At 29.9% G+C, this 10964-nt stretch overlaps 2 protein-coding genes across 3 annotated transcripts in view; one reads left to right on the top strand and one right to left on the bottom strand.

Annotated features, from left to right (window-relative positions):
* Window positions 1-239: 239 nt before the first annotated feature.
* Window positions 240-9214, top strand: LOC108724153 (chitinase domain-containing protein 1). 2 transcript variants are annotated; one of them, XM_018450348.1, is made up of 7 exons: window positions 240-361; window positions 4852-5001; window positions 5403-5583; window positions 5643-5752; window positions 7271-7425; window positions 7862-8194; window positions 9070-9214. In XM_018450348.1, exons 1-7 carry the CDS (start codon window positions 251-253, stop codon window positions 9209-9211), a joined length of 1182 nt encoding a protein of 393 aa, XP_018305850.1. In that variant the 5' UTR covers window positions 240-250; the 3' UTR covers window positions 9212-9214. The 2 variants fall into 2 exon arrangements, with proteins under 2 accessions (XP_018305850.1, XP_018305851.1); XM_018450349.1 differs by lacking the exon at window positions 4852-5001.
* Window positions 9215-9356: 142 nt separating this feature from the next.
* Window positions 9357-10964, bottom strand: part of LOC108724158 (estradiol 17-beta-dehydrogenase 11) — a 9640-nt gene continuing 8032 nt past the window's right edge. Inside the window, exon 8 of the mRNA XM_018450353.1 lies at window positions 9357-9514. Within this exon, the coding sequence (XP_018305855.1) occupies window positions 9367-9514 (148 nt within the window). The 3' untranslated portion in view covers window positions 9357-9366. The remainder of the gene's footprint in view (window positions 9515-10964) is intronic.

The raw sequence follows: 10964 nt of genomic DNA, 5'->3' as shown, positions 1-10964 counted from the left end.
AACAGGATTCCGATGAATTTTGCTTCGTATTATCGGAATTCTGTTTTCTGATTGGATGCAGAGCATAGTACGACGAAAATCGGATGCAGACTAATGTAGAACCAGCTTAATGCAGAATCATCAGCTTTACACGAAACACGCCGGTCTGTCGTCTCTATCGTTTCTCTCTGCCTAAAGAATGTGTGTATGTGTTCAAATATAATTTTACATATTTAATATGTAGTTGTTATGATTGTTGCTGAATATAATTATGAATACAATTACTCTGATCGCTATATTATATATTGCTGAATTATGTTGCGGTACTTTATTACCACCAACAGGAAAAAATAAGAAAGAGAAAGGAAAGCTTCATGATAAAGTAAGAATCAATGAATATATATTTTATTCGCATTTATTTCTAAGTGTAGTAAAAGTGTAAAGCTGATTCTACAATGAGTCGGTAGTCGGAAATCTTAATTCTCTTGTAACTTTAATCTTTAGGTAACCACTTATTGTAAAAACGGGCCATTCGTCCAAGTTGGCTGTTAGCCGACACTTTACTGATTCACTGATAAAGGTAATCCTACTCGATCAGTAATACTATCAGTACTAACAAATATTGACAACATTACTGACTGTGTGTGGTTGACATTGATGGATTGACATAGAATACTGACGGTGGATTTTAATTTTCGAACGTTAATATCGCTTTATTAGGATCCATGTCACAGTATGCCACAGTGTAATAGATAATGTACATAAAACAAAAGTGAAACATATTGTTAATAAGTAATACTGATCATGTAAGGATGTAAAAATATAAATATTGATACGTACTGTCAGTATTACTGATTCAATATTACCGATCAGTATTATTGACCGTGTAGGATCATCTTAAGATTTTGTATTACCGACTACCAACTCATAGAATTAGCATAAAATACAATATGTATACATAGTTGTTAATAATATATTTAGTTTAGTTTTAGAAAAAGTAAAAACTGAAAATATTTGAAAATAAATATTATTAAGTATATTATATTAAAGCACTTTAACAAAAAGTATATTAATTGATATAAATTCTTCATGAATTTTATATTTCGCGTTAATAAATTGAATTACATGCAATTTAATTATTTTATATAATTGAGATAAAGGTACAAAAATATAGGTATCGATTATACATACCTTGATAAAAAACTTTTCATATACAACTATATGTAAATGGTTATACATAATTGTACATACAAAACTATATGACATATGTCCACATGTAATTATATATACTAATGAGAAAACTGAAAGCTATAAAAATAACCCAGTTTTATTGCTTAACTTCTGCAATTATACGGAAATTGATATTTTGATGATCCATGAACACATGATGTTACTAAATGTATAACTGTTTTAGTATATTTACACGGCCCGATTTATGAAATATTCAGTATTACAATTACTAACGTTAGATGCTGTGTAAACATAGAAAAAGTGATGTACTTGGTCAATAGATATTGTCGAAAAAGTAGTTTATGTATAATTAAAATATATTTTTTTTCATAAATGATCTAAAGGTTTACAATTTTTACTAATTTTCACACATGCAGAATAGCATCTGTAATAACTTTTCTGTTACTCATATAAATAAAAAGTGCACCGGAAGAGCCACTATAATAATTACATTTATATATGTATACATTCATACGTACCGTGGACAATTCGTGTTTTTTGTTTTATTACAAGTTTTATATATATATTTATTTATTGAAATCTCATATTTTCCACAACATAAATGCCATAAATCATTATTTCAAACAGTATTGCAGCAACATTGCAACAGTATTGCAATAAGATTGCAAACGTTGTTACAATGTGATATTAAGTTTCTATATAAATATCAAAATAGTCCAATCTTTTATATTATAATTATTTATGAAAAGCTATGTATACTAATCGTTACGTATAATATAGGCTGATCTAGATCAGCTGAAGGAACCGGCATGTATGTACTGTTTATGAAAAACTGAATCGAAAAGTTCTCTACCATTTTACAATTTTTGCAATTTTTTTTAGTTGCTCAATAAGCAGAATGTCTAAAATTGATGCATAAGACAATTTTAGGATATCTTTAAGAGTTTTTTAAGAAATATCTGAGAAAATAAAAATAAAAATTTCAGAAAAGAAAGGCTACGAGTCAATACAAGATGTATAAAGTGCTAATAATTAATCCATTTTTAATATTTACCAAATCATTTTAAACATACAATCATACAAACGTTGCAACCTTGATCAGGTCATCCTCAGTGTAACACAAATAATTTAAACTATTAAAATTAAAAAAGGTCACAATATTATACATCGGTTAAATATAAACATGGTTAAATATTTAAACGTTAAAATTAAGATTTTTCTTTAAAAAATTGACAAAAAATTGAAGCAATATTGCTGCAATAATTCATGCTGTAAGAGTATATATATATATATATACATTAATTATAGTAAGTGTATACATTTACTAAATTAACACTTTGACTGTGACAATATGATACTTAAAATATCCATCACAAAACTAAGTAAAGAATTTTTTTAAAATACGAAAAATAAAATATTCTTACGTTATTTAATAAAACATGATTTTTCATAATTTATTATATTTACATATTCGCATTAATTCTTATAAATATATTTGCAATATGTTAGATTGACACTTTGAATGCAACATGTTAGATTGATACTTTGAATAGTAGTGTATGTCGGAATATGGTCTATATGCATGGAATGGAAAGTTATTTTTTAGAAATGTTATTAGTTATTGACTTTCAAAAGTAACTCTGTTACTGTTATTGTTACATGAAAAGTAACGATTCGTTATTTTTTCATTACTTTTTTATATAGTTTTAAAATTTCCGAAAATTGGATGTCTTGATAAGATAAGAATTAAGATATAAATTATTTGAATAATCTGAATCTGGATATATAAAACCAATTTTGAATAATATATAAAATTGCAAAGATTAAGTAGGATTACATAAAAATATACAACACTTGTCAAGGTTTATATTTTTTATTTACATTAAGTAAAAGTTGATACTCTATTATATCATCGTTTAAATGTCCTCTTGAATGCGATACTCTTAATCGACTGTAAAATTGTTATTTCTTGACTTCGGACTGTCACACAAATTTTATTTTATCATCTGAATATATCCTCATATATCCCGCTGTGGCTGCGAAAGAATAAAGTTTTAGCACGAGGAGCCCGGATACGAAAAAGCGGATGGAATCATTCTGATTGATTAGCCCTTACTTTGTTTTCTTTCCATTATTGTTTCGTTTCACTGTTTCTTTCTCCATTGGGACGCATTCTTAAAATTATTATTCTTAAGATGATTTGAACCCTACACTACCATACTTGGGTAAAATTTACTCGGACCGTTTTTGAAAAGCCCGTCATTCCGACAGGGTTGAAGTGGGGTTGAGATGTGGAGGAGAAAAAACTTACAAGTGCCCTCTATATCCTTCCATCATAAACTATTTCATTCCATTCGGTACTGCTATTCTAGCCACGTCGTAAATTCATGTTGGGTAAAAAATACCCGAGTGTGTTAGAGAAGTATGAGTTTCGTCGTATGTGTTGAAATAAAAGCCAAGGTCAACATTTTTAGTAAGTGTGAGTGGAACCTAGTGCTTTTTTGCAACGTCCTGCGTGCAGAAGTCATAACAATAGAGAATTTTTGCAATACTTTTTGACATCAAACATGTTTTGGATCAATTTTTGTTCAAAAACACTGACATTCTCACGTTTATTCCACTTATGAGCGTCATTTTGCAGTCGTCATTTTCTTACCGAGATTTTCGAACCGAGATTAAAGTTAATCTACATTGGTGGAAATAGGCATTAATGTGTTTTCACCTTGGAGCCCAATTTTGAGGCTCACTTCACAGACGAAGTGTGCTGCGCTCCTTATATTCTCTCCCATTCTTGTTTACAAATAAATGCTCTTCGCCACGGCCCTCTGTCGGCGGAGATGTGTGCTCCCTGCTTGCTCATTTGCGATTTTTGTGAAGTATACAAGGAGTACCTATTCATACAATATTCTGAACATTTCATGTGTCACATTATGTGACGATTCTTTTACTATTCCGGAACATTCGGTACATTGGTAATACAAATCGAACTTTCTGTGAATATTTAGCGTTAGCTAAATATTAACTTAAATTTTAATAGTTATGCAAACTCCATAAGAACCGACCGTCTTTAATAATATCTCGTCGGTGTTTTAAGAAAGCATTTTTTCCGATTATGTTTATAGGAAACTTTTTTGTTCAGAATTAAATTTCCGATAAAATCTCAAAGTCTGGCTGGACGTTCGGGACCATCTTGTATATATTTATCAGTTTTTGAGCTTTATTCCTCTATTAGAAGATAGAATACTGACATCTTTATTTATAATCACGAGTAAAATTAGTGTTTATTTTTCGCTCATATAGATTTCAACAAATTATAGATTAGAATCTTACCAGGTCAAACAATTAAATGAGCTATAATAGATATAAAAAATAAAGTTTACTTTGTTTTTTTACATCTATTATAGCTCATTTAATTATTTGACCTGGTAAGATTTTAATCTATAATCTTTATTTATATTTACCGCAAACATTTGCATATTTAATTCTATTAATGTCAAGAAAGAAGTAACTAAAATAATTACGATTCGTTAATTTTTCAGTAACGAGTTACTTATTCAAATCAGTAACGAGTAACAGTAACGGGTTACTTTTATGAAATAACGTTGCTAATTCTGATACATGACTAATATGTATGCATATACATGTATAAACAGTTTCTTATTTTATAAATTTTATAAGTAGTATAAAGGTCCGGTGGACCAAAATGTTTTCGAACGAAACTTGGTAGTGGAAAATCCTAAACAACAGGATATTCTTCAAGAATCTGGTCGATATTTTAAAAATACTAAGCACAGAAGATTTAAGGGAGATGTACTAGGATATTGTACACCCGTAAGTAATTTATTATTTAATTATTAGTTATTAGTTATTGTAACATTATCAGAGCTATACAGGTTGTCCCGAATTTAAGTGGTCAAACTTCGAGAGTATGTAGATGTAGGGGATTGATAAACTAAGAAAAAAAGTCCTTTAGAGATATGCTCGTTTTTGCTTTGTTTTGAAAAAAATCGCAAAAAAGATAAAATTACGAAACTTATCAAATCGTATTATTATTACATATTTTGAAAATTTATGGATAAAAATATCTTTGACAAGATCATAAATATTTGTTTATATTCCGATATCGAAAGTCATTTTCGTAGATTGTTCGTTTCGAATCAGTTATAGATAATTCTAGTGTAATACATTTGATCAATTTCATGTGTAACATTCAATCTAGTTAAATTTTATAGTGGAACAAACATGGTTTTGAGATTTCTAAAACATTTCATGGCAAGTTTACAATAGTATCTCCTGTATGGTTGGCTTTTTCTTTTGGTAACACTTCAACCTATCAGTTATCCACCCATTCTGTTCAGACTAAATGGATAAAGGAAATGAGAGCCAATAACAATGTTAATCATATCGTAAAGCGTAAGTTGAAAATAATTTAGAGTATAATTATGATTTTTCATTGCTATCATTATTTTCAGTTATACCTAGGGTAGTATTTGAACACTGGTCAATTGACGACATTATTAGGATATACATCAATACGGAGAGTCAAATTGAATTAATAGTATCTCTCTTAGATGCTGCCAAGGTATTTAATATATTAATAATTTTTTTTACAAAATATGAGGAAGGGCTGAATAATTTTGTCCCCATTTTAATACAACAGTAATAGGTGAGTGTGTTAATGAAATAGAAATGAAAATTTTACTATTTTACTATTTTTTAAAACAATTTTCAAGAATCATTTCTTCTACTAGCTTTTCGAACTTGTCTATTGCAGTCACAGGTCTATCTGACCGTGATTTATCAGCCAAATTTCCTTTTCTTATTTCTTCATTTTTAAATTTTAACATCCAACATTCTACAGTTTTTATATCGACATCTTAATCCATAAACAGCTTCCAATCTTTAATGAATTTCAAGATGTGCAACATTCTCAGCTAACACGTTAAACATTCATAGAAAGTTCGATTTTTATTTCTAATGTGCCGAATATTCCGTAACAATAAAGAAATCGTCACAGAATATATAAATGTCGATGAAATGTTTAGAATATCGTATGAATACTTCTTGTATATTTCACGAAAATCGCGAAGGTACGAAAATCCTCAGTAGGCAGGAAAGCAAAATTATAATTTTGCTTTCCTGCCAAGCCACATTCGATTTGATTCTTGTTTTTGTGGAATAGGCCTACTGCAGAAACCACATTAAAAAAGAAACGCATCTTACAATAGTACCTCACGGGCGATGTGGAAAGCTATTGTCGAAATGTACGTTATCATAATTGTACAATATATTAGAAAACTATGTATTAGAAACTATTTAAGATATAAGTATATCATTAAGAAACAATGAATAAATTAACAATAGAAAATTTTATGTTAATAGATAAATTATATAAAAAACATGTTTCAATAATAATTTGGTTGAAAGTGTGCTCCCAGTATATTTCTGGTATAGGGACGCTCTTGAGTCAGAGCATCATGTGAGCGCTCGGCGGCCGGGCCGCCGAGTCTCGAGCGATGGTGGGGATCGCGCGCCGGAATCTGCCCGAAATGTGCAAATCCTTGCGAGCACTGATCTATAGCATCACTGTTTTTCACGGGCTGGGTCAACTTTTCAAGTGCGTACTTTTAGGTCATCACGTTACTTTTTACTTTTAATATAATCGTATAAAAACTATTACAGATATTAAGTAAATATATTATTAAATACGAAGCAGAACCATGTATCTACACAATATAAACGATACAGATTCATAAAGCAACAATTTAATGTAAAAACCGATCAATTTATTCGTAACAGGTACGATGTAAAAATTGTCAAAATTACAAAATTTAATATATCTCTTTTATTCCTGCAACAACACAGCTATTTCTTTTATACACAGATGTGATTTTAATTCATTAAGTTGAAGATGTAAACAAAATAAAAATGATTCATGCCAAATTGAGATCGAGAGATATTTTAAATTGCAAATTGCCAATTTTAAACAGAGATGATATTCTAACCAAAATAACAGGGGACAAAACTTTTTAGCCCACATTCATATATTGTTATACATTATCTATCTATTAGAATATGTACATAAACATTTTGTTTACAGACTTTTCACTTCGACGGATATGTCTTAGAAATATGGAATCAGTTTATATTTGCAGGTGCAAATCTACCAATTGTTACATCTGTAGTCAAATCCATTGCACGAAAGTTAAAGAAACATAATTTAGATATTATATTAGCAATACCACCATCCAGAGGGTACTTGATACTTTTAAAAATGCATATATTTAAAGTCCAACCGAAACTTTTACCGAAACTAAAAACGAACACTTATTACGTGTCAGTTTCGACTGAAACCATATACTTTGCTCATACCTATTTTTTTCCGTAGAATAAATAGGAAGAGTTATTTCCGAAAAACTTATTTTCGCCGCCATTTTTGCAAAATGGCGGAAATTTGCACGTACTTAGGAGGCCGGAATTAACATTATGGCCTCGACCCCTACACACATTAAAAAATCATACGATACTCATTCCAAGCAACAAAAAATGCTAAATTGGCTGGGCTATTCGGTTTTGGTTGAAATTGATATGTAATCGAGTGTTTCGGTTCAGTTTCGGCTAAAGTTTCGGTCGGACTCTACATATATTACATAAATTAAATTTTTTTACTCTTATTCGCATCTTCTTTTAGTGCACAAGTTGAATTATTTTCAAAGCAAGAGTTTGATGAATTAGCATCATATGTAAACGCCTTTTCGCTTATGACCTATGATTATTCGAGTATTCAAAGGCCAGGTCCAAATAGTCCTCTCGATTGGGCCAGACAATGTGTTGAATTTTTAGCTCCAGAGAAAAACAATCATAGACGATCTCAAATTTTATTAGGTATTAATTTCTATGGTTACAATTATACACCAGAGGGTGGCAGGGCAATTCTCGCCTCTGAATATTTGGATATATTAAAGTCATTTAAAGGAAAAATTCAATGGGATAACAGCAGCAAAGAGCATTTCTTTGAATCAAAGTAATATTTTATTATAACCTATCTATTCTTTCTATTTCTCTCTTCCGTTCTCTCTGTCTCTCAACTCCTTTCCTTTATATATACCTGTGTTTTTGTCTTCTCTCTTCTTCCTATCTGTTCTTATTTTTAGTTTCTTTGTCTCGATTCTATTTCTCAACCCCTTTCCTACTTGCTCTCTTTTTTCTTTTCTTATCTATTGCTTTCCTATCTTTTCTAGCTTTTTTACTCTTTTTTTGAATCTCTTTTCGTCCTCTTTTTCTCTGCCTTATTTCCTCTTTCACTTTTTTATCCTTTTTTCTTTCTCTTTTTCTTCCTATTATTTTATTTGTAATTAAGTGGTAAATAAATTTCGAACTAAATTCCCAAGATAATAAATTCAAAAAACTAAGCAAATAATAGACAAATGGGAATTGGCGCTGTAGACCATGACATAATTTTTTCTAATCTATTAATTATTAGGCATCGTTCTATAGTTCGTGCTATTAATTATTATTCATATCTAATTAGATTCCTAGTCATTCACTACCATCCAGCTTTCTAACTGGAGAGTTTTACTCGTTAATGAATGTTACTGCCACACAATGATAGTGACTGATACATCAATTTACTGTGATATTTCCACGACTCATAGATAACAACGCATTGTACCATCTACCAATTATATGCTGAAGAAAGCTAAAAGATTAGCCGAAACAAGTACTGATACAACATAGAATATTTTAAAAGAAACGAAAGCTGCGTACTGTCTACAGCGCCAATTCTCATTTACCTGTTATTTGCTTAATTTTTTGAATTTATTTGTAATTGATATGAAAAATGTAAAAAACTTGTTTTTTTTTTAATATTATATTTATAAATTGATGCATTTATTTTAGATTAGCTACAGGTAATGGCTATGTTTTCTACCCTACATTATATTCAATTAAGGCTCGATTAGAACTTGCTAATGAATTGGGTACAGGAATTTCGATTTGGGAATTAGGCCAAGGATTGAATTATTTTTATGACTTACTATAAATTGTTACATAATTTTCAATTTTATGTAATAAAAATTTTGTAATACTTACATGTAAGATACATGTATAAGAAATAATAAAAAAATACATTTCACAAGCATGTATAAAATTTATGTAGTAAAAAATTACAATATATTTATCCTGTCTCGTACAACTTTAATGCATACGTATATCTTCATAATTCGTTGTACTATTATTATCATTATAAGTATTATTTGATTTACGACCTTTGAATGTCATCATGATCTGTGGTCCTTTCAAAATGTGATACATTAATGCCCAGCTTATCTTCATTGGTAATAAGCTATAATAAATAATAATATAAATAACTTCAACATACATATATGTATATACATCTTGTATGTATACACAGGGTGGACCATTTAATTTAACCAGTCGATTTTCTCAAAATTTGTAAGTTTAAGGCAAAAATGTTTCAGACAAAAATTTTGTATTGTAGTTTCAAGGGGGAAAGAAGTTGGTGACCTTGGTTAACCTTGAGAAAATGTCCTTAAGGTCAGGTCAAGGTTACTAATTTTTTAAATGGGAACCCCCATTTTTCATTATATATTCTTGTAGCTTACCTCGAGAGCTTTTCAAAACACTATAATAAAATATTTTTCATTAAGTACTTTACGAGTTATAGGGCTCTATTATCTCTCTTACTTCTTATTTTCATTTTTACGTAGAAATGAATTTTTAGTGTAAAAATGAAAATAAAAGGAACAACCTCCAATGATCTTGATCTTGACAAATGTTATCCAGGTCATGATTACGATTGCCAGATCCAGAGCACTATACGGCTGGGGCCCGAAGGTCCGTGCGCTGGAGATTTTATATTTCGACTAGAGACCGATTGTTTCATTAAAAAAAAAAAAGAAAAAAGAAAAAGGCGCAGGGTTTAATTCGTGTTTTGCGACCACTGTTATAGACTTTCTTTTTGTTATTAATATTTGACCAACATAAAGTATCAACACAATCATAGAGACCTTCTTATTATTATTACAAGATTTATACATACAGTACGAACACAGTTACAAACTTTTTTATTATTCGTAAAATAACATAAACTGCGAACATAATCGCAGACTTTCTTATTACTTTCCACGTAATTTAAATGTGTAATTAATAAATACCCCACGCGAGCAAAAAACTGGAGATTTTTCCCATCTGCTGGAGAACTGAAGATTGATTCTGAAAACTGGAGACCTGACAACCGTGGTCATGATCCTGAACAACATTCAAGAAGTTTTAGCCGTCGGTCGAACACCTTGGATAATGCTAATGTCAGCGGTGTTGTAACCTTCTAGCTCTATAACTCGCAAAGTACTTAATGAAAAAATATTTTATTATAGTGTTTTGAAAAGCTCTCGAAGTACGCTACAAGAATATGCAATGAAAAATGGGGGGGGGGTTCCATTAAAAAAATTTTTGGTAACCTTGACTTGATCTTAAGGACATCTTCGCAAGGTCAACCAAGGTCACCAACTTCTTTCCCCTTTGAAACTATAAAACTTTTGTTTGAAATATTTTTGCCTTAAACTTACAGATTTTGAGAAAATCGACTAGATAAATTAAAGTGATCCATCCTGTATACATACATATGTATATTTATCCATAAATATAAATAATATATATTATATAAATAAAGCACAATTAATGTATGAGTATATACAGGGTGTTTCCAAATTAAATGGCAAAACTTCGGGAGCGTGTAGAGGAGTAAAAAACTAAGAAAAAAAGTCCTATAGACA

This window comes from Mycetomoellerius zeteki, unplaced genomic scaffold (genome assembly GCF_001594055.1).
Source record: "Mycetomoellerius zeteki isolate Tzet28-1 unplaced genomic scaffold, Tzet1.0 scaffold28, whole genome shotgun sequence".
Lineage (NCBI taxonomy): Eukaryota > Metazoa > Arthropoda > Insecta > Hymenoptera > Formicidae > Mycetomoellerius > Mycetomoellerius zeteki.
The sequence above is the reverse complement of the archived record's forward strand: the minus strand, read 5'-3'. Positions and strand labels throughout refer to the sequence as shown.

Coding starts and splice junctions, on each gene's coding strand:
- LOC108724153 (XM_018450348.1), top strand. CDS start 251: ATGAATACAATTACTCTGATCGCTATATTATATATTGCTGAATTATGT. Junction 7,426..7,861: donor GCAATACCACCATCCAGAGG/GTACTTGATACT, acceptor ATCTTCTTTTAG/TGCACAAGTTGAATTATTTT. Junction 8,195..9,069: donor GAGCATTTCTTTGAATCAAA/GTAATATTTTAT, acceptor CATTTATTTTAG/ATTAGCTACAGGTAATGGCT.